Below are 24,781 nucleotides of genomic sequence, written 5' to 3' on the forward strand. Positions count from 1 at the left end.
CTTGGAATGACAAATTCAATCGGTAATGTTCGGCTGGTAGCCATTTAACTATTTTATCAGTAAGACTCCGAAATATGACTGATACTTCAGTTGAACATTGTTACACTGATTGAATCAGTTAGATTTTAACTGATTCAAATTTAGAGAGAAGATTCTATTGTAAATTCTTGCACTTTTCAAGAATGTCTAACTTATCCATCTTTAGAAGGGTAGTTAAACAAAAAACCGAAAATATTTTCGAATTTTTTAATAAACTCAAACCGCTCTTGCAAAAAAATGATTATAACGTCTAAGATTGTGAAGTAAAAATCAACTTTACAACTTTTCTCAGCATCATCTACTCTTTATCGCGTACGGATCAGGTTTTTAAACTTGATGTCTACTTTAAAGCTGTTGCTAAATGTGTAGCTTCAGTCAGATAATCTTTGAAATCTTTGTCAGTTCTTTTTTCAGTGAAAAGCATACTTGAATCTTCAAGAACTTTAAAAGATTCCGGGAAATTCATGTGAGGATCTTGAAAAAATTTACTGGCCACTTTAATCTCCAATAAAACTTTATTCCATATTACAATAGAACCAGGAACTTAAAGCTCTTGATTTTTGTTGCTTGGTGTCTCGCTGACATATCACTGTCTTCCTCTAAGATTGTAATTAAACCATGAACTTTATTAATGTGGTGTCGCAGATGTCTTATAGAGTAAGACTTTCAAGACCATCGCGTCCCTGATAGTGGTTTTATAGTGTTAATTATGGAAGATAAAAAGTGATAACATGTCCCACCTCTTTGCAAACGCCGAAAGAAAGTTATATAATTCTTGTACATTGCCAAAGAAATCTACCGTTTCTAAATTGGCCTTGGCAACATCATTTACAACTAAGTTCAGGCTATACGGATTACAAGAAACAAAAAAAGCTCTCGGATTTATTTGCAAAATTTTGGGTTGTACTCCTTTGAATTCACCATGCTTGCTGGAACCATTGTCGTAGTATTGTCGCCGAATGTCGTCTACATCTAAGACGAGAGCTTTGGGTATTTCAATCTATTCAACCTAGTTATACTTTCGATTTCGTAAATTCACAGCAATTATTTGTCCAAGAAATACTTCATGCTGGAAGATTATGGATACATTTTTAAAGGAAATGGGTTCCAGACAAAAATTCAGGGAAAATCGAGGGAAAATCCCACAAGACAAAGGCACGAGCAAAGGCCCACTTAGAAACTTTATTGCGTTAAAAGATTAGTCGCCTGTTAATAAATAAGTCGTTTTTTTTAATAGTGGAAATGGGTCGAACATAAATAAGAGGTAGTTTTTTCCAATTAGTGATATGACAATCTATAAACAATTGGGTTTTTTAAAGACTGGAAATGGGGTGAAATATAAATTAAAGGTAGATTTTTCCGAGTTTGGATATGGCATTCGATCAAATGCAATTTAGAGGTAGATTTAGTGGAGTTAAGGGATGGCTACCCATAAATGGGTGTTTTTTAACTGGAAATGGTGTAAAATATAACTGTGACCTCATTTTTAAACATTCAACGTTTTTCTCACTTTTCATGAAGAACGAATAATTCATGACTCAGTTTGATATACAAAATTGATTTTTTTTAACTTTTTTTTCAATAATTATAGAAATTTAAGGTCCAAAATTTTTTTTCCAAATATAACATTTTCGTGGTTTTACTTGGCAGAGATTGACAGCCATGAATCTTTATGTGCATATATGTCCCCGCAATATTGTTACCTATAGGCATTCACATTGTATAAATTTAAAAAAACTGTATGCCAATATGTCAATCCTATCCAAAGTTATGGTGGAACATAAAGGATAAAAGAAATTACAATCATATATATTTTTATTTCTTATAGTGAAAATTCCATTTTACTCAAACTTTGCATAAAAAATGGAATCCATACGAGATTTGCCGAAGGGACCACTGGACCTTTACAGAAAAAGAGCAAGTTTTAATTGGAAATCATTCAAAGTGCATTTAGAGGGCGAAGAGTTCGTGCGATCACAAGTAATATTTCCAATAATTACAAACCCAGTATCTCATCTTGAACACATTTTTCTCCTGACTTAAATTATTAATTACCTAATTGAACCTGCAGCAAAAATTATGGAATTTTATTGAGAAAACTCCAGAATTTGAACATCCGAAGAAATCTTTAACTCTAGACGAAATTCGTAGAAGATGCTATCGTCAAGTAAAAGCTTACTCAACAGTTTTTGTAAGGAATTATTTTTAAAAAATACTATTAATTTTGTTTAACATATAAACATTCAAATTTTGAATAGAGTTAAAAATATTTCAAATCACAAGTGTCTTCCATTAGGAAGGAAAATCCGTGAAGTTTTCATTCTTATTGAGTCTTTACGATGGTTCTTTGCCATTGGTAAGAGGTCTCAGTAAAGTTACTGTTCCAAACGGAATTTTGGATTTAGGCACAGAACGTCATGCAGAATTAGCAAAAAAATTCATCGACGGCAAAGTAAGTCAATCTTGAAAGTACTTTCAAAAAGTCAATTATTTATTTATAAACCCAATTTTGTTGGTTAAAATTATTTTTTAAGACAAAATTAATCAATTTTCTTCTAGTTTATAGGATGTTTGTCCCTAACGGAAATAGCTCATGGAACAAATTTAAAAGGTTTTCAGACTACAGCGACTTATAATCCTCAAACGGAAAGTTTTATTTTAAACACTCCGAATTTCGAAGCAGCCAAATGTTGGTCTGCCCTTTTAGGTAGGCTATAAAAAAATTTTATTTCAAATATGAAGTTTTTAAATATTTTAAAACAATATTTAATCGTTCATAACTTCAAATTGAAAGCGTTTTAAATTTAAACAGTTTGTACATATTCATTGATTTTGAAATGCATACGTTCCAAATCAATTTACGGGTAGATAACATTTTAAAAAAGGGCAAAATTTATAATGGAATAGAAAGGGATTGAAATTATATCATTTTTAATAAAAGCGTTTAAAATTGAATAACTTGATGTTTAAAGTGTTTAAAACTAGACATTTTTAAATCAGAAGCTCTTAAAACTGGAAAATTTCAAACTAAAATTTTTTAAATGGGAAAATTGCATTAGTATGGAATTAAATTTGTATCATTTGTAATTTCAAGCACTTAAAATTTAATAATTTAATTCTTTTTCAAATTGGATAACTTACTATTCAAAGAATTTGGAATAGTATTATTTTCAAATGAAAGCGTTTAAAATAGCAAATTTTGGAATTTTAAGTAATTTTTAGTTAAAAAGTATTAAAATTTGAAAATTTGATATTGAAAACTAAATTAAATGTTTCAAAGTTAAAGCTTCTGAAAATCGAGAATTTTAAATCGTTACTGCTTAAAAAATGTATAACTTAACATCAAAATGGATCAGACTAATTTTTCTGAAATTAAAAATAAATTCACAGTTCAAAATTAATAACTTTTTAATTATAATCCTTTAGAATGAAATTATTTTTAAAGTATTCAAAATAAAAATAAATAGGAAACATTAAGAAATAAATAAAAAATTTATACTACGGAAGGTTGAAAATAAATCGCATCGGAACTTTATTTAAAACTGAAAGCATTTTAAGCAACCAAAAGATTTTTTATATTCTTAATTATGTCGTAATAAAGTACAACCAATTCATTTTTAAATCCAAAATCAGAACCGATAGAAATTTCAAAATTTTAAATCGTTTAATTTTTTACACGTCATTTTAAAAGTATTATTCATTCTTGAGGGTTATCTATCACATATTTTTCAATTTTTAACGATTCTTTTGTTTTAAATTTGCAACTAAAAATCGGACAATTTTAAAATGTTACATTCAAAATTATAAATTAGAAAAAATACAAAAAATTGGTGTGATTCCAATTTTATAAATTGCACAATTTGAGACTTTTCAATTTGAAACTGTTTTCGTATCAGGTTTAGTTTGAAATGATTTATATTTTGAAACATTAAAAAAAATTAGTCTCTAATGCCTGGTATCGAAATCTTCTGATTTTTTAGGCCTAAATTTTATAAAATATTGTCTTAATTTTGCAGCGTTTTGCGTTTACTCTAGAGGAATTAACTTCAAAATTGTTTAATTATAAATCCTAAGAATTTAAAAATCTAGACAATTTTTTATATTTAACATAAAAACAATGAATTGTTTAGATTATTAAAATGTAGAATTATTAAATTTAAAATATGGATAAGCTTTTGGCACAAAAAACTAAAGTTTCAGGCATCAGGAAATAAACAGTTTTAGGAATGTTTATTAAAAAATATGCTTTTAAATTGAAATTACAGATATTTTAGAAATGATACATATAATATAAATAATAGCGTCTCCAAGAAATATGTGTTTTGAATTTTGAAAAAGCTACCCACTAAATTTCTTCCCTATCGTAAAAAAAACTGCCACAATTTATTTGGTTTTTTTTGCTGGTTTCGCTTAGGTACTTCTGAAAATGAATTTTCTTACTTTTTAATGTAAAAAAGGCAGATATCGGCTAAAAAATGAGTTCTTCAATACAAAGTATTTGATAATTTATTGAGGAATGAGTCCAAAATTTTGTTATACATAAGGAAAATATACAGTAGTTTGAAATGTAGTAATACCTTTTATTTAATTGAATTTATTAAATTCAATCATTCACAATTCTGCGTTTTTACATACAAGTTTTGTTAATCAATTTCTTTGAATTTTAATTGCTGAAAGAAAATAATAGTTGTTATAAAAACATGGGTAAAAATAGATTTTAAAGTAATAGGCATCTTTAAACTGCAAAAAATTGATATATTCAGAGAATTTCGATATTCAAAATTTTGTTTGTTGGCCGTTATAAATATTTCAAACTTATTCCTTATAAAGAAAATTCTCTTTATATTGTAGATAAAATCATGTGCATATATTGACCCAGAAAAAATTGTAATTAAATTACAAAGGTTCGTATTCCTGATAAAAAATAACAAATACCAAACTAAAGAAATTAAATTAAAAATCAGATGCGAAAACATTCTTTGAAATTTTATCGGCCTTTTTTCTTATTTTTTTTATCCTAATCGATTAATACATGTGGGCTGTATGTTATTTTTAACCAAAAAAGTCATTTTTTTGTACTGTGAAGTGAACTAGCAGAATCTCTAAACGATGTTAAAAAAAACAATATTTATGACTCTATTTTTTCGCCAAAATGAATCAATTTAGGGCTTAGCATTTACAAAATTCAAAAACATAAATTTCTGGTAGGCACACTAATTCATTAGTAGTGTATTATTAAGTGACATTAAAAGTGATTCGATAGATTATTTTACTAAAAATATTTCAGAATTAATAAACTAAAACTTGAAGCATTAAAAGTTAAGCAATTCCCAACCTTCTTTAAAAATGGAAGCATTCTTGAATTAGGATATTTAAACTAAGTCGTAGAAATAATTTTTTCATTGTGCATCACGTTCAAAAAAATAAATGATTTAAATCTAACGTGAACATTTCTCAAGTAACTATTTCATTTTACAGGAAAGACTGCAACTCATGCTCTTCTGTATGCAAACTTAATTACTCCAGATAACGTAAATCACGGACTTCATCCATTCATTGTTCCAATTCGAGATCCACAAACATTTTTACCTCTACCAGGCACAACTATTGGAGATATGGGCGAGAAAATTGGCCTCAATGGAATTGATAATGGTTTCATGATGTTCAAAAATTATTCTCTTCCACGAGAAAATCTACTAAATAAAGTCGCGGATGTGACAAAGGAGGGGGAATACATAACTGTGCTCTCCAACCCAAGCCAACGTTTTAGTAATTTCAATTTTTAAATTTGCAATTCAACAAATTAATTCATATTGAAAATATTTTATATTTTTTAATTCAATAGGTGCATCTTTAAGTCCTTTATTATCTGGTCGAATTGGAATAATATATAATAGTACAATGTACTTGAGGATCGCTTTAATAATTGCGATACGATATTGCGCATGCAGAAGACAATTTGGACCTGCTGAGAGTGAATGGCCAGTCATCGAATATCAAGTTCAGGTGAGAAAAATATTTTTTTACTGAAAATAAAAACAGGGTGGCCGCAAAACTTCATTTTCAAAAGTCCATGACTTAAAGAAACCTGTATTATCATCAGAGCTACTTACTATCGATCAGTGTAGATGTCATTCCACAATCTGTGAAAATATACATCAAAACTATCGATCAAGTTAACTCTTCAAATAACAAAAAATACTTAACGTAATTTCTGACAAGAAGAAAAATAATTTTAGTTTTTTATTTTTTATTAAATTTTTCTCAAAAAGATCTTCTCACTTCGCTCTGCTGGGAATCGAGCCACAGAACTTCCGATTACCGATCGGGGAATTATCAGTGAATCTGTCATTCAACAATCTGTGATAACAGAAATCCAAACTATCGATAAAGTTAACTCTTCAAATAATAAAAAATGCTTAACGTCATTTCTGACAAAATAAATTTAAAATATTTGTTTATTTAAATTTTTCTGAAAAAAGATCTTCTCACATCGCTCCGCTGGGAATCAAACTACAGAACATCCGATTGCCGGTCGGGGACTTATCAGTGAAGATGTCATTCCACAATCTGGGAAAATATAAATCAATTATTGATCAAGTTATGTCTTCAAATAATAGAAAATACTGAACGTCATTTCTGACAAGATGGAGGATAAATTAAAAAAATGGTTGTCAATCAAATTTTTCTGAAAAAAGATCTTCTCACTTCGCTCCACTCGAGCACGCGACCGGCAATCGGAAGTTCTATGGTTCGATTCCCAGTGCAGCGAAGGTAGCAGATCTTTTTGCAGAACAAAATATGACAAAAATCCTTGTCCCTGCGTAATTTTTTATTTTCCATGATCATTGATATTTAAAGACAATCGAACATTCGAATCTTGTAATATTTTCGATGTCGAATTTTTAATAAATTGAATAAAAAATTTGTCGTTAAAACTTATAAAATTTATGTTTATTATTCTCAGGGTTTCTCATTTACTCAAAATGACTAAAAGTGACTGATATGCTTTAATAATGTGACTAATGTTCTTTTCGATGTAAAAATAATTCGATTAATTCTATAAGTATTCCATGCGAATTTTAATAAATTCAGAATAAATTCTTGACTTTAAAATAATTAAAATTCAATTCAAATGAACTGGAAAAAATTCCAAAACTCTAAAAAATGCCATTGATTTCACTCAACTTGGAGCGAATTTAGCGGAATTCAAGGGAAATAAACAGAAGTCAATGAAATCCATAACAATTCATATTGAACGAACAAAAGAATTCAAGTAAGTAAAAAAAATTAAATATGAAAAACTGCATTAAATTCTGTAGGTGTGAAATAAATTTAGAAAAATGTAAGGAAATTCAAAAAAATTTGATGAAAATCCTAAGAATTCAAGGTGAGTTAAAAAAACGTATGTATGAATTTAACAAAAACAAACAAAATTTCAAATTAATCCATTGAATTGAGTAGAATTCAGTTAATTTAGAAGAATTCAAGTGAATTCCAAAAATTCAAGAGAATTACAAATAATTAAAAAGATTTCAGGATAAATTAGTAAGAATTCAGGGTGAATTTCGTATGAATTCATATGAATTGCAAAAAATATTTGAAAATTTCTTCAAATCTTAGAGACCCTACGAAATCTCTCACTTCTTGTGAATCAATTCTTCGAAACCCATTAAAATGTTATGAAACCCCGTGAAATTCTATTCAATCTTATGACATTTTGTGAAATCCTGAAAAAATCAATAAAATATCTTGAGAGCTTTTAAAATCCCCTAAAATCATTAAAATCCTTTGAAATACATTGCATTTTTTAAAATATCCTATAGTTTTTCAAGTCCTTTGAAACCCCTTCACATGACTGAAATCACTTAAAAACATCTTTTAATCTTTTACAATTCCCTAAAATATTAATAATATTTTGAAATCTTTTGATCATTTTTAAAGCTCTTGAAAATGACATAGTATTTTTAAATAGACCCTTAAATGTTCAGAATATTTTGGAATATCGTCAAATGATTCAATTCTATCAAAAATACTCTAAGATAATTTTAATAATGTACAATATTTAGAAAAACTTTTACATTTTTAAAAACTATTCCTTAGAATTTAAAAATAGACTCTAAAATCTTTCAAATCTCTTAAAATTATTCAAATCAGTTGAAAACTTCATGGAATCTTTTAAAATATCTTAACTTTTTTTTAATTCCTAAAGATCTTTTGAAAGGCCTTGAAATATTTAAAAATTGTTGAAATCAATACCCTAAAACCTTATAGATCCTATAAAATTGTTCCATATCTTCTGAAGTGCGAGTAAATTCTGTAAAATCCAATGAATTTGTTTTCAAATACTGATAATTCTGGACAAATTCCTTTAAAATGTTAACATTTTCTTTAAAATGACCTGAAGTGGTTTAAAACACCCTAAAATATTTTTAATCCTTTGAAACTTTTTGAAACGTTTTGAAATCCCTCAAAACCCTTTGCAGCTCTTAAAAAAATCTCTGTATGTTTTAAAAATACCCTAAAATCCTTTGAAACTCTTTACAATTACTGAAATCTTTTGAAAATTCTTTAGAATTTTTTGAAACACCCGAAAATGTTTGAAAAGCTTTAAAGTTTCTTAAAGATCTTAAAAATGTCTTGGAAGTTCTAAAAGTAACCTAAAATCTTGAAAATTATTTTAACTCCCGTTAAATTATTAAAATCTTTGAAAATGCTTTATGATACTTAAAATCCGTTAAAATCCTTTGAAATTCCTTGAAATACCTTACAGCTTTTGAAAATTCCTGGGATTTTTTTAAATACCCTGAAATCACTAAAATTCTTCAAAATCCCTTGAAATGATTGAAATCAATTAAAAGTTTGTTGGAATCTTTCCAAAAGCCTTGAAATATTTAAAAATACTTTAGCACCTACGAAATCCCTCAATTTTTGTGAGTAAATTCTTTAAAATTTTTTTGAATCTTTTTGAAAATTACTCGGCATTTTTTGAAATAATCGAAAATCTTTAGAATCCTATGTAATCATGTCAAATTTATCAAATCTATGAAAAATTCATTAGAATGTTTTAAAACAGATAAAAATCTTTGAAAATCCTTTTAAATCGTTCAAGACCTTCGAAAAAAAGGAACGTTTGAAAATCCTTTAAAGTTTCTAAAAATACGCATAAATATTTAAAATTATTTGGAATCTCTTCAAATTATCGAAATCTATTTAAAATCGCGTGGAATTTTTTAAAACACCCTAAAATATTTCAAATCCTGTGAAATTCCTTAAAACTTTTAAAAGCTCTTGAAAGTTCTTTTGAATCTTTTAAAGTACTCAAAGATATTTTAAATCCTGTAAACTCTTTAAAAAGTTTTTAAAGCTTTTAAAAATGTCTTGAAATTTCTGAAAATACCCTAAAATCTTGAAAAACTTTGGAAATCCCTTCAAGTAATTTAAATATATTTACAGTTTTTTTACATCCCTTGCAACTTTTTGAATTTCCTGAAAATTCCTTGACATTTTGAAAAAAATATTCGGGGAACCCCCGAAAACCCTTCAGATAACAAAGGGTCATTGAAATCTTTTAAAATACACTAAAATATTTCATAAAAATTCAAGGAGATTCAGAAATAAGTTTACACCTGAATTCAATAGTGAATTTAATAAAAACAAATAATCTATTGGTTAATTAATTTTGTAAAAAAGTGACTAAGGTGATTTTGATGCGTTAAATCCGAATCCGAGCTCAAAATTGCTCCTGTACGTCAGGTTTTCAAGATATCCTAACCTAAAAGTGCAAAAAACGCATTTTTAGCTGTTTTTGAGGTTATGTAACCGAACAAGAAAAATGTCTACCACAAAAGCTAATATGGAATTTGAAAGTACTAATATTTTCCTTTCAAACCTACTTGGATTTATTAGGATATCTTTATTTTTCACCAAAATATTGTAATTTGAAATTTTTTATTTTAGCGTTATAACCCATTAACGTTGAGGTGTTCAGATTTATGCAACGCATTCTCTATTGCTGACGGTACGATATTTTTCCTTCAAAATACTATCTCAGGGGTTTTCGAGGGTGCGCTTTCTATTGTCAGTGCCAGTTTTTTGTTATAACCCCTAGAAGATCCAATAATGCGGCCACAATTTAGGGCTTCAAAAAAGAACAAAGGTTCCCGCACAAAATACCGACAAAAAAGCGTGCAGTCGTTTGGAACCAAACTTCCCACATTGATAAAACAAAAGAAGACGGACTGCGCGGAATGCTACTGCGCACCGTATGTGCATTCTAAAGTTCACCTTCGCTGTATGTGCGCGCCGTTCTACGGCGCAGACAGTCTTCGATCCCTAGCTGGCTCACTGAGCTGGCGACGCTTTTATGACGTGTTATGCGTAGGTGATGAAATTCGTTTTTTTCTACAAATCTTTCCGTGTTAGAAATCAGATTTAAGTGGTGGGCTAACGGTTGGATGCGTAGGTAATAAAATTCTTTTTGTATTTGAAATCTGTCTAGCGGTTACATTTCGTGTCGATGGGACTTCAATGAAAAATTTGGATAAACCGTGGGTACCAACCTAAATTTGTCATGCTTGTAGATTAAATTTGTCAAATTGGGAAGATGAAAGTACCAAGACACAGACTGTTATTCAACTATCTGTTTAGCGTGAGCAAAGCGACCATGATAATGATTGTTACTTTTGCTTATGCAAAACAGGAGGTTTTTCTAAAAATCATTTGAAGAAGATCGTTCAACCTGATGTAAAAAGTCTTACACCAGCCAAGATTGGTATTATAAATCACTCTGAAAACAAAAGTGACCGATCAACTCACGAATCAATGGATACTGACGATTCTAATGCAACTGAAGATTCTTTTTGGGAAGAATCAGATGATGAAAGTCCTAAATTTTTTGACCAAGACGGATTAGACGATTTTATACCCTTGATCTTCCAAAAGGTAAAGCTGAGCTTTGCGCTTCCAGACTCAAAAAGAGGAAAATATTGTTACCTGGCACTAGAGTAACTATTTACAGAAATAGAGCAGAAAAGTTTATCAGGTACTTTTCAATGGACAGTGGAATTGTGTATTTTAATGATATCGAAGCACTCATTAATTTATATAAAATAAACTTATATATTCCAGAGGTTTGGCGTCTTTTCATAGATTCGTCTACAAAAAGTCTGAAAGCAGTACTATTACGTAATGGAAATAAGTACGCTGCAATACCACTAAGTCACTCAACTACACTGAAAGAATCTTATGATACTTTCCAATTACTCCTGATAAAACTAAAATAGAATGTCCATAATTGGCTTATTTGTGGTGACTTCAAAATGATAAATCTTATAATAGGTTTACAATCAGGAAACATTAAATACCCTTGTTTTTTTGCCTTTGGGACAGTCGTGCAAGGGATGAGCATTGGATAACGGAGAAATGGCCAGTCAGAATAGAGTGGACAATTGGTCAGTATAATGTTGTTTATGAAAGTCATGTTGATAGAAAGAAAGTATTATTGTCACCACTCCATATTAAAAAATAGGGTTAATGGAGCAATTTGTGAAAGCCCTTAACACCGAAGGAGAATGTTTCAATTATATCAGATCTACATCTCCGCATTTAAGTGATGCCAAAGTTAAGGAAGGTATTTTTGTTGGGCCTGATATAAGAAAACTTATCAAAGATGATGACTTTATTAAAACCATGACATCTATTGAAAAGTATGCAAGGTTGAGTTTCAAAGATGTTGCACAGAAATTTTTAGGGAACAATCGAAATCCAAAGTTTAAAACTATTGTATCGAGTATGTTAAAGAATTTCAAAAGATTAGGTTGTTTGATGAGTATGAAATTACATTTTCTCAAATCTCATTTGGATTATTTCCCAGAAAATGTTGGAGCATTCACTGAAGAAATGGGCGAACGCTTTCATCAAAACTATCACCATAAACAAAACAAAAGTCTCTTCAACGATCGTTTGACATGAAGCGCGAACGTTTCCATAAGAAAACAAGCAATTAGTTTCACCTTCATTGGACATACAATCGTAAGTCTTGCCTTAACTGGCCGGGCAATCGTAAGTCTTGCCTTGACTGGCTGGACGATTCAAAGTCTTGCCTTAACTGACTAGGCGATTCAAAGTCTTTCCTTGACTGGCTAGGCGATTCAAAGTCTTGCCTTTATTGGCTGGGCAATTCAAAGTCTTTCCTTGGTTGGCTGGGCAATCTAAAGTCTTTCCTTGATTAGCTGGGCAACCTAAAGTCTTGCCTTAATTGGCTGGAAGATTTTAAGTACTTCCTTGCGTAGCTGGACAATTCCAAGTCTTGCCTCAACTGAATGAGCAATCGTAAGTCTTTCCTTGATTGGCTGGGCAATCTAAAGTCTTGCCTCAATTGACTGGAGAATATTAAGTACTTCCTTGCTAAGCTGGACAATCCCAAGTCTTGCCTTAACTGGCTGGGCAATCGTAAGTCTTGCCTTGCCTGGCTGGACGATTCAAAGTCTTGTCTTGACTGGCTGGACGATAGAAAGTCTTGCCTTTATTAGCTGGGAATTCCAAAGGCTTGCCATAATTGGCTGGGCAATCTAAAGTCTTGCCTTAATTGGCTGGAAAAAATAAGTATTTTCTTGCTTAGCTGGACAATCCTAAGTCCAGCCTTAAGTGGCTGGAAAATATTGAGTCTTGTCTTAGTAAGCTGGAAAATCCTAAGTAAATTTACAATATTAAATGAATCATAATAGTAAAATTTTTTTTAAAGCCTTAACTGTTTTCCATATTCGCTTTTCTAGGAGTTTTAACAAAAAACTGAGCTAATCAAAAAGAAACCCCCGAAAACCCCTCAGATAACATTTTTAAGGGACAATGGCATACCATCTCGGCGTTACTGGGTTAATACGCTAAATTGAAAAATTTCATTTCAAGGTTAGCCCACTTGTAGTGTGGAATTCAATTATTTCACCAAAATGTAAACGACTTAATTCGCTGCTTTCAGGGTTAGGTGAGTTAGTCTGCTTATGATTTGGTAGGGGTGATTTCTGGGCTTAGGTGGATTAGTAGGTAGGTGGGTTGACCCACTTCTGTCATGGAACTTTATTATTCCAAGAAAAATATGCGACTAAACTTATTGTTCCCAGAGTCAGGTGGGTTAACATGTTTGTGGCTTGTTAGGGGTAGTTTCTACCCCTAGGAAACGGCTTCCATAGAAATGAAAGGCACGGTTTCCATATTTTTTATTGTTTTACCAATGTGCAAAGTTTGGTTCCAAACGACAGTACGCTTTTTTGTTGGTATTTTGTGCGGGATCGGCAATAGAAAGGGCACCCTCGAAAACCCCTGAGATAATATTTTGAAGAAAAAATATCGTACCGTCAGCAATAGAGAATGCGTTGTATAAATCTGAACACCTCAGCGTTAATAGGTTAAAACGCTAAAATAGAAAAATTCAAATTTCAATATTTTAGTGAAAAATAAAGGTAACCTAATAAATCCAAGTAGATTTAAAAGGGAAAGATTAGTACTTTCAAATTCCCTATTAGCTTTATGGTAGACATTTTTGTTGTACAGTTACGTTACCTCAAAAACAGCTAAAAAACGCGTTTTTTGCACTTTTAGGTTAGGATATCTTGAAAACCTGACGTACGGGAGCAATTTTGAGTTCGGATTCGGATTCAGCGCATCAAAATCCTACATAAATGTTTGGTCTGCTTTCTGGCTTGTGACTTTAGTCAAATTTTGTCGGCCTGTGTTATTCTCGACAGTTGCCTGAAAGTTCTTCTTACAGAAATTCTTTGCCCTAAAAAGTGCCTTGATTTTCCGGAATTTCCAGTTTTTCCTTGATCTGTGCCTACCCTTTAATAAATATAGAGGTTCGATTAAAGAAGCTTCAAATTTTTAATCTTTATTGAATAGATTGATCATTTGTTGAAAATAAATCTAAATACACTCGACTTTCGGTTTAGCTACAATGCTGGTGTTGCCTGCAAATAGGCCTGTTTTTAAATCGGGAGTATCGAAACCTAAACAGTCACGGACGTCTGAACCGTTTTCAATTCGAATGCATCATATTGCGCAATCTCCGCATGTGAGTATCCGCGCACTACGCCTTTTCTCTACGTTTCTGGTCTTTTTCAGGCAAGAGTCGCAACGGGCTTTCACATCGCGTTCTAAGAAACTGCGTGGGCCAGCAATTATAGGAGTTACTAAACCGCAAATGGCTAAGCCGAGAGTAGAGTGTAATTGGCAAAACCGAACTGAAACAGGGTGCAGTTCCAAAAAGTACTTACCTCCGATTGATTTGAAACTATGTACATTCACGTATTTTGTCTGGCTGATTACGAAAATGATAGTCAAAATATCCGCAAGTATGATTTTGAAGCTCAAGACCCCAAAAAACGATATTTTTTCACTATATTTCGATAAATAATGGATTGAGAGGAAAAAGTCTTAAATAAAATTTGTAGCCTTCGAAAAAATACTTCTGCAAATGATAACAAAAATAATGTGGGCCACATACCTTCACCTTTCCAACGTCTCGTGGTGGACAAAAGTAGCGCAAGTCCCATTCCAAGCAATTGTACATTTAATAACAACATTTTCCTTTTTTTCTAAAAAAATAATATTTTTTTTTTAATAAATCGGAGTTTAGAATTTTTCGACACTTAATCGCTGGAAAAGTATAAATAAAAAATGTTTATAGCAAGGAAAATTGTTTCCTCATCTAGCAGCTTTATATGCCTGGACTATATTTAGTTACAATCTTTCCGAAGCAATCGAAGCCTCTAACAAAAAATCGAAAGATGTAGAATATCTTATTATTGAAGGAAGTGAATTACATGCATTATCTTCAGCCGGAAAACCTCTTTCTTCCTGGACTGCAAGAGATGCTATTCAAGATTGTAGGGAAACCTGTGGAGGTCATGGTTATCTAAAAGGTTCGAGAAATTATTTGTTTATAAAATTATATTTTATCAACTTAAATTTCATGAAATAGAAGAACTAAATTTAATCAAAGACAAAAAATAAGAGAAGGAGAGAGAGAGACAGGAAATAAGTAATGACGTCAAAGCTTTGACTTTTGACGTTGGCTTCTTATATCTGATTTGTAAAATTCAGATTTCACACAAAGTTTCCTCAAAAGAGTTAAGTTTTCAATTTGAAAAGTCAAATGATTTACAAAACAGTTGACTTTAGACGCGAAAAGATGAATTTGTATAGAAAACTTAGTTTACAACCAACTAGTTGAAATTTCAAGCAAAAGAGACGAATTTTTAACAAAAAATTTATATTTTTAGCTAAATATTCAACAAAACCGTTGAATTTTCAAACAAAAAACATGGCTTTTTGACTAAATGGTAGAATTTTTATCCAAAAGCGACGAAATCCGAACAAAAATATAATAGTAGATTCTCAATTGAAAAGAATGATTTTTCAACCAAATTAGGTGACTTTTTTACCAGAAACATGAATTTTTAATCTGAAAGGGCGAATTTTTTATTCAACGAGACGAATTTAGAAAAAAAGAGTTGAATTTTTAGTGAAAATAGGTCAATTCTGAACCTAGAATATAATAGTAGACTTTTCAATCAAAATAAATTAACTATCAACCAAAAAATGTATTTTCTAACAAAATGTTTAATTTTTCAACCTAAGCGTTAAATTGCCAAAAAAAATAGTTTATTCTGAACTGAACAGCTGCATTTACAACCAGATAGTTTAGCTTTCAAGCAAAAGTGACGAATTTTCAAAAACATAATATTATTTTTCAACCAATTAGTTGAACTTACAATCTATAAAGATAAATTTGCAGCCAAATGGTCGAATCTTCAAACAAATAAGATTAAGTTTCAAACAAAAATAGTTGTAATATTAACTAAACCGTTGATTTTTTAAAGCCATTTTTGTAGAACATAGTTTAATTTTCGACAAGAAAAACTTTGTTTTCAACCTATAAAGATTAATTTTCATTCTAAAAAGACGAAATTTGTATTAAAAGAGACAAATATTTTATAAAACAGTCGAATTTTCGGGAAAAGAAGGGAATAGGGTAAATAGTTCGAAGTTCGAAAACTTCATCTTTTATCTCTGACCATCGACCCTAAAAAAATTACCCGCGAACTCTCTCTTTTTAAGTTTTCGAATATATGTTTTTGGACTAGGATAATAATATTTTTCATTCTTAGCCAGGAAAGAAATTTAATTTCAGACTATCAGAAACCGTCATTCTATCTAAAAACATTGATCTGTCCTTGTAAATTCTATTTTTGGAAATATTAAGATTTTTCAAAAAACTTTAAAACCCTGATATTTTTTAAATCAGTCGAATTTAAATAATAAATACCGAAAAAGGAATAACATTTCTTCAAAAGTTTCTTTTATAAACCATTTTAGCGTCAAGATTAGGAAAAATGAGAGCAGAAAACGATGCCGGTTGCACCTATGAAGGAGAAAATACAGTTTTGATCCAGCAAACAAGCAATTGGCTCCTAAACAACTGGGAAGATTTTTTGAAAGGAAAAAAAGTTGTATCTCCATTCGGAACTGCAAATTTCATCAATGAAACAGAAAATATTCTCTCTTGGACGTTTAATTGTTCTACAGTCGAAGAGACTCTCGAGCTCCAAAGTAATTGAATACGTGTCCAAACCTAATGTCAAAAATCACAATCAAAGAAAAAAATTACATAAAATTAAACATAAAGTTTTATTTTAAGTAATCATTAATATAAATTACAAATTGCAGATCTTCTTCAGATGTTTAAGTGGCTAAATTGTTACTATCTTAAAAAAACTTACGACAAAGTTCATAATCTAAAGAAGAAAGGAAACAGTTCTTTTGAAGTTAAAAATAATTCTCAAACATACTTCGCTCACACGCTGTCCTTAGTTTACGCAGAGGTACAACAAATGACTTTATAAAATTAATTAATTTAGATTAAACTTGAATTAAGTTAACCATTGACACATAAAATTTAACATATAATCTTTGAACATCTTTGTACTTTTTTTTTCTTCTAATAAAAAAAGTATACAATTTACAGCACGCGGTGGTAAAATCTTTCATAACTCGGATTCAAGATCCAGTCTTTGAAGACTCAGAACGTCAAGTTTTAACAAAATTGTGTGCATTATTTGCTGCCTGGTCCCTTGAAAAAAGACTGGTTGCTTTTTATGCTGGTGGATATGCACTCAAAAATTCAAACCTTGAGTTTTTTATTCGAGATGGTATAATTTCGATTTGCAAGGATTTAGTAAATGAAGCAGTCTCTTTGATTGATGTCCTCGCACCTCCAGATTTCGTTGTTAATTCCCCTCTTGGAATGTCTGATGGAGAGGTGAGCTTTATACCTATTCTAATAATATTTTGAAGCATTTATATAAGGTCTTTTTGTTGACAATTCATTAATTATTTGTAATTTGTGGCTTGAATAATTACATGTATATAACATACTTTTTTTAGATTTACAAACATTTGGAGGAAACCTTTTACAAAGACCCAGCAAATTTCGAACGACCATCTTGGTGGAGGGAAGTACATTGCAAATTATGATTGAATATATGTATCAAAATAAAACTTTTTAATTGTGTTAACTAAAAAATGGTGTAGGTAGAATAGAAATTATAGAATAAAAAGAATTTTTACTTCGAATTTTTTAACTCTTATTAATGTAACTTATTGCTGACAACATTAAATTCACATTAAATGTGATGACACATTAAATTCTATTCGAAATTCTTAAAAATCAAAATTTGTTGTCACGTATAATAACGTGGTCCAAAATAACAAAGTTCTAATTTCTTTTGAAACAATGGCTTATTTTGTGATTTTTATTTTGTTTTAAATATGCCCGCTGCGCGGGTACATTCTCATTGCGCATTGCGCACGCGGCGCATCTCGCCAAGTTTGAGCACGCCTAGGGCGCGCGGGAGCGTTCTCGCGCTCGTTTTCCTACGTTTCATGAATGAAATTTACCTAAATTTTTTCAAGCATCATAAATATTATAACTTCAATTGAAAACTGTGATTTTAACTTATGAGGAATTACAGCTATAAATTGTAAATAAAATTGTTTTCGATTACATTATCATTACGAAACTCGCACTTCGCGCTCGATAATTTGTGTCCAGTTGAAGAACTTCATCAAGATGATTAGTAAGTCTTGTTCAAATATACTAAAAGCAACGATTCAAACTTACAGATCTCTTAAAAACAAAAATAGTATATTTTTGAAAATAATCAAACTCTTTGAACTTTTGTCTAATTAAGAAATTTCATGAGAATAGTTTCGAAATACATATTTTTATATCTAGTAGAAATTTTGATTGATTTTTCTGAACCTATTAAACAAATTTTTGTTCATTTTTTTTTAAATTTTCAAAATGTTGAAAAGCATATAAATTTTTTAATTTATCTCGTATTTAAAAATGTCATTAGGATCATTTGCAATTCTTTTTTTCGTGTACCAGAAAATTTGACAAACATTTTTAAATCTCATAAAAAAAAGTTTCTTCAAATTTTGAAATAACTCTAACGTATTGAATTTTTGTCTAATCGAAAAATTGAACTGAGATAGTTTCTAAATATATTTGATACACTGTTAAAAATGTATGGAATTCTACAACACAACTACAGCACTTCTACAATACAAACGTAAGGTTAAATTGCAAACACGGTATTGGAATGTCGAAATTGCAATACATGTATTGTAAGTGTTGTAAACGTGAAGTCACTGTCGTGAATTCCAATACATGAATTGTAGGGCTTATAAACCAACAATTTTGCGCGTGCGCAGTATCCGATGTATGTACCGCTGCATAGAGACTTGTGATTGGGAAAAACTCGGGGTGCGATTCGCGAGTGGATGTGTTTTCACTGCGAAGTGAGTTTTTTGAGTTTTCCGAGTGCGGCGCTCTCTCGAATTGAGTGTGGACTCCCCGAGGGAGTTCGGCTTCTTGATTGTTATCAAGAAGCCATCTGTTATCGGTGTTCATTGCTTGGACGCTAAAGAAAAGGTCAGCTTTCAAACAGCATAACCTTCAAAGCGGCCGGCGCGGCCCGCGCGAGCTCACAACCTTGAGCGGGAACTCCCTAGACGGAGACATGGCCTCAAATAAGGACCCACCAGTCCCCTGGTGTTTAACCGAAACACCAAGCCCCACAGAAAACCAAACCCAGATGTTTTTAAAGGCGCCGAATGCCTCCTTACGATGAGGAGATCGAAACGGCAAAAGACAGAGGACAGTGACATTACAAACGCTCTTTCTCAACCCCTCCCGAAGGTCAATGACTCTGAACTTATGGACCACTCTTACCTCAACAGTACTGACACGATCACCGGAACACAGACTTACGATGCTTACAAACAAAGAGAAACTAACAACAGACAACAAACATTCAGGCAACGACCCCCGTACCCAGTCTATTCTCGAATATCGTTATGAAGAAACTGAACGGGGATCGTGTAAGGTGATTGTAGAATGCCTTGCTAACTCTGACCTCGCGGATAAAGATCTTGATAGATTTAAATATGAGAAACTTCTCAATAACGCGTTTAACAATTCTATCGTAAATGTTAAAAGCTCCGGATTCGGTAAACTGTCAGTTATGGTTAAATCAGCCCGCGAAGCCAATATAATCCTAAGTGACAAAACCCTTCAAGAACATGGGTTTGAGGGCATCCATCCCATCACATTTTGTCACCTGTCAAGGTGTCATTGGCGGTATCCCACTTGATTTGTCAGAGGGTGAGATAAAAGACAATCTAGTTATCCTCAGCAACACCCAGTCTATAAAAATTGTTGATGTTCGTCGTCTAGATCGAAAAATCGTTGAAAAATATTCCAACAAAGTTTCCTACGTCCCTTCGCGCTCCATTTTGCTAACCTTCAAAGGTAGAACCCTCCCGGAAAGAGCAGCGATTTACAATGCCTCAACGACCGTAGAGCCTTACGTCTGACCAGTTAAAATCTGCTGGAAATGTCTCCGATATGGACATATCAGCAAAAAATGCCGCTCAAAAGCTCGTTGTGAACCCTGCGGTGAGGACGCCCACGCTGATGATTAACCCTGCCCTAACGCGAATGGAACCCCTAAATGCGTACACTGCTCAGGACTCCACGTGCCAAATTCTATAGAATGCCCGGAATACATATTCCAAAGAGACTTTCGCTACTATGCCATTCACAACTGCTTAACATTCGTTGAGGCTAAAGCCATCCTCAGACCCAGGAAACCCGAAAAACAACCTTATCATGACTCACGCTTCAACGCGAATAACTACCCTGGACTCAGAAACGTTCCTCCTCCGATTACCCCCGCGGACTCTCCCCCGTTAGTTTTCTCAGAAGCCGTGCGCACCTCTGCCCGCACACCCATCACTCCTAGCTCAGCTAATTCTCCTCCCTCCTCATTAACCCTAGAGAAAATAAAAATAAACAGTCTCATCTGACCGACTCCGCCAACCGTCGCAGGAACTCAGCTCCCAACCCTTCCTTCTCATCCCTGTATAACACAAGGATGCCAATCTCCCTACCCAACGGCTTTGCTCTACGCCATTCAGGGTCACTTAACAAAAGACGCCCCTCTGCTTCCCCTAACCAACCAGATTCTGCTAAAAATCCAAATTGTAATCCTCCCCAAAATCCTACTTTGCTTTCACTCCTTCCCCCTCTACCCCCTCCCCCTTCCAGCACCCTTGTCTCCTCATCATCGAAGTTACTTACAATTATTGGCAATCTACTGTTTATGCTCACTAATTTCATCAGCGTTCTTTCCCCTGGCAACTCCCCAAAAACAGAGGAATGCTACAACTTAATTAACTCCCTTTCTGCAAGTATCTCCTCTCTCTCTACAAATCTTTTACAGCCTTAGTATGGCACAAGTCGATGGTTTGCGAATTATGCAATGGAACTGTCGCGGCGTAACAAACAAAAGAAGTGATATCGCAACTATTTCGAAGGAATTTGATATTCTTTTACTGTGCGAAACATTTCTAAAACCTGATAAATCATTCTCCATAAATAGAGATTTTAACATCATTAGAGCTGACATGGCTGCCAACAGCCGCGGTGGTTTGGCAATTGCAATTAGAAGGGGTATAATCTTCTCAAGGGTATCTTCTATACTTAACATTGAAAACAACCTAGAAACTCTTTCTATATCTATTGACACTTCACTTGGTCGACTTCTTATAGTTTCCGTTTACAGGGTCCCCTCTGTCGGCGGAAGAATCTCAGAAAATACCTGGAAAAAATTTTTAGAATCATTAAACGATGTCAATCCGAATAATTTTCTTATTGGCGGGGATTTTAATTCACATCACAGTCTATGGGGTAGTACCCGGGTTTATCAAAATGGCGAAGCACTTTGTGCAGCCCTTGATGATTTAAACTTTCTTTCTTTAAATAATGGGAAGTCAACTTATGTTAATCGTCCAGATGAATCTCCCTCGATTTTGGACATTACTTTTATAAGCCCTCAACTTTTTACCTTTTGTGCATATGATGTAAGGGATGACACCCTAGGCAGTGACCATTACCCAGTGATCACTAGCCTGAGTGTGTAAGTACTTATTTCCAACTATTATTCACACAAATATAACCTGAAAAGAATCAACTGGCCGTCCTTTGTTTCCAATTTAAGAAATCTCGTAGAATCCAGGGTGACTGACATTCTTCCACTGACATCGGATCCCATCTCTAGCTGTAATTCTTTTGTTGAATACGTGAATGAGGCTATCTTGTCATCTGTGGTACCCTTAGCCACTTCCAAACAACCAACTCATGGCCACCCATTTAAAAACAAACCTTTCGTTCCAGCTCCTTGGTGGAATGAAGCATGCGACAATGCTATTAAGGAAAGGCGTAAAGCTTCTATCAAATTTAGAAAACGATCTAACTATCCAAACTATTTAAATTATAAAAAACTTACAGCTAAAGCTAAACGCACCCTCAATGAAGCCAGAAGAAAGTCCTTTCAAAGTTTTTGCGAATCACTTGACAGAACATCTATCTCCAGAATATGGAGAGTCATTAAGACCTTTAAAAATAGATTCACTCAAGCAGCAAACGCGTCCTGCTCGGCAGATAGCAGCGTGATTTCAAAACTACACGATCTCGCTGCTGAGATGTGTTCTTATACTGTCTTCCATGATAGATTTCCCAGTGACTTTAGGACCAACCAGTTCTTTAAGTCTCCATTCACTGAAAATGAACTTACTATAGCCATTTCTTCCTCAAAAATTAAATCTTCTCCTGGATTAGATAAAATTGATAATAATATCATTAGTCACTTTCCTTCAGAAGCTAATACCATTCTTTTAAAAATTAAAACGACATCTTATTGTCTGGTTCCTTCCCACCTTCCTGGAACAATTTTTTGGTATTTTTCATTCCTAAGTCAACGCCAGAAAAATTTAGACCGATTTCCTTAGCCTCCTGCTTATTCAAGTTAAAGGAAAAAATAATTTACAATAGTCTTAATTGGTACTTTGAGCATAACTTTATCTCTCTCCTACACAATTCGGTTTCCGGAAAAGTAAATCTTGGGGGATAATCTGGCCTTACTTTCCACGGAAATTAGGACGGGATTTGTCAAGGGTGAGGTCACAGCAGGTCTTTTTTTAGATCTAAAAGGGGCCTTTCCCAGCGTAATCCTCCAAATTTTAGTGGAAGATCTGAGAGATTTAGGCCTTCCTGAAAATATAGCTAAATTTGTCTACAACTCTATTTCATGCAAGAACATTTATTTTAATATCAATGGGAAATTGGTTGGACCTAGAATAAGCACAGTGGGCCTTCCCCAGGGTTGCATTCTGAGTCCCATAATGTATTCAGTGTATACTCGCAAGCTCCAACGAATTTTGCCGGCGGGGTGTATCATATTCGAATTTGCAGATGATATAGTAATTTTATTTAGATCCAGTGATCCCGGACTTTGCATCACATCTCAACAACAATGCTTAAATGTATTTGCAGAATTTTTAGATGAACGCGGATTAGAAATTTGCCCGGAGAAAAAAAAATTAGTCAAATTTTTAGGAATTATTCTGGATTACTCACTTTCGTTCAATGAACACTTTAAGTTTTTAATTGATAAACTCAGAAAAACCCTAAATATCATAAGAGTCTTGAGAGGCCTGTGGTGGGGTGCCCACCCATATACTCTCATAACGATTTATGACTATCTCATCAGAAGTTGTTTAGACTACGGTTCTCATATTTACACATTCCAAAACCATAAATTTTTTGATAAACTAGAAAAAATTAGAAACCAAGCCCTGAGATTAGCAGTAGGCTATAGGACAAGTACCCCTATAAATGTAATTTTAGGAGAAACATATGAACCCCCCCTTAAATTTTGATTCAGTTTTCTAGCCAAAAAATATATCGTAAAGACGTTCGCAAGCCTTAGTCACTCCCTAATAAACAAGCTTGAGGACCTTTGGAATAGCATACATCCAAACAACCCTCATAGAATCACAGACATTTTTACACCCATAGTAGCCTTTAAGAACACCCGGAATCTTATGACCCAAATACGCAGATCTCTCCACCATCCCCTCTTTTTCCACACAGTGATCATATAGTACTTTCTCTCCTCAAATAAACGTTCAAATAGGTTTTCTAACTCGAAATTCTCCTGACCCACCATCTTTCTTCCAGAATGCTACTGAGGAGTTTGGAGACTCCTTGATTTTCTATACGGACGGCTCAAAGTCTCAAGATGGCAAATCTGCGGGCTGCGCCTCGGTTTGCCCCGCTGGGCAATTTACACACTCATGGAAAATTAATTACTCTGCATCCATTTTCTCTATTGAAGCAGTAGCCATTTTATATACACTAGATTTCATTATAAAGCATAAATTTTAAAAAGTTGCTTTTTTTGACGGACTCGTTCAGTGTCTTAGAAAGTGTCTCTTCAAGTAACCCTAGTAAAATTAAATCTTACCATCATCATCCACTGCATAGAAACAAAGAAGAATGCGATCTAACCTGATGAGCAGCTCGTGGGCCTCGTGTGTGAAGTTTTATTTTTTGCGTGAAGTTTTAGTTCCGTAATTATTACGGAATTTGTCAGGAACATCCATAATTTCGAAAGCTAATATAACCAGGTAAGCTGCTATGGACTCTGAATCATTGTTTTATTACATTATAAGATGTGCGATATTGTGTAAAGTGCAGGAATTTTTCTGCTGCGTAGTTTTTAAGGTTAGTATACGAACCTTATTTTTAGTTTCTTACTTGATCTCAAGTTTTTCACAGACTATTTATCCGCTTCATTAAAATAACTCATTAAGGAAATATACTAATAGTGTTATTAATTTAAGAAATTGAAACTGAGGTAATTGTCTATTTTGAGGGCTTTCTGTTCAAAATGGTTCTAAAGCATTTGTAAATTGTCCAAAATAACGAATAACAGCAATGTAACCATAAAATAAAAGGGGCAAGAAGGTTTTTGCAAATTCTTCGGCTTGAAATTTAGTTATTTTCGAGTTTCGACTTTAAGAGTTTTGAGGTTATGTTTTTACGTAGTTTTACGATTAAGTCGTTCGAAATTCTGTATGACTGCCGAATCATCACAGAAGCTACAAATATTTTCAGTCAGATACATACTACTTCGTACATTTAAAAAATTTAAAACAATGCAGAATTTGCAAAAACCTTCTTGCCCCTTTTGTTTTATTCTTGTCTTGCAGTTGTTCGTCATTTTGAACAATTTACATACGTTGTAAAGCTATTTTTAATAGAAGCCGTAATTTG

The 24,781-nt window shown here is 32.6% G+C and overlaps 1 protein-coding gene across 1 annotated transcript in view; it reads left to right on the forward strand.

Moving 5' to 3' along the window:
* LOC117181736 (peroxisomal acyl-coenzyme A oxidase 3-like) overlaps positions 1 to 17,621 on the forward strand; it is a 31,188-nt gene extending 13,567 nt beyond the window's left edge. The window contains exons 2-12 of the mRNA XM_033374698.1: positions 1,868 to 2,019; positions 2,111 to 2,230; positions 2,336 to 2,491; positions 2,599 to 2,746; positions 5,518 to 5,808; positions 5,885 to 6,045; positions 14,723 to 14,957; positions 16,414 to 16,647; positions 16,765 to 16,919; positions 17,063 to 17,356; positions 17,482 to 17,621. Of these exons, the coding sequence (XP_033230589.1) occupies positions 1,903 to 2,019; positions 2,111 to 2,230; positions 2,336 to 2,491; positions 2,599 to 2,746; positions 5,518 to 5,808; positions 5,885 to 6,045; positions 14,723 to 14,957; positions 16,414 to 16,647; positions 16,765 to 16,919; positions 17,063 to 17,356; positions 17,482 to 17,571 (2,001 nt within the window). The 5' untranslated portion in view covers positions 1,868 to 1,902 and the 3' untranslated portion in view covers positions 17,572 to 17,621. The remainder of the gene's footprint in view (positions 1 to 1,867; positions 2,020 to 2,110; positions 2,231 to 2,335; positions 2,492 to 2,598; positions 2,747 to 5,517; positions 5,809 to 5,884; positions 6,046 to 14,722; positions 14,958 to 16,413; positions 16,648 to 16,764; positions 16,920 to 17,062; positions 17,357 to 17,481) is intronic.
* Positions 17,622 to 24,781: the final 7,160 nt, after the last annotated feature.

The sequence above is a fragment of the Belonocnema kinseyi genome, chromosome 10 (assembly GCF_010883055.1).
Source record: "Belonocnema kinseyi isolate 2016_QV_RU_SX_M_011 chromosome 10, B_treatae_v1, whole genome shotgun sequence".
NCBI lineage: Eukaryota > Metazoa > Arthropoda > Insecta > Hymenoptera > Cynipidae > Belonocnema > Belonocnema kinseyi.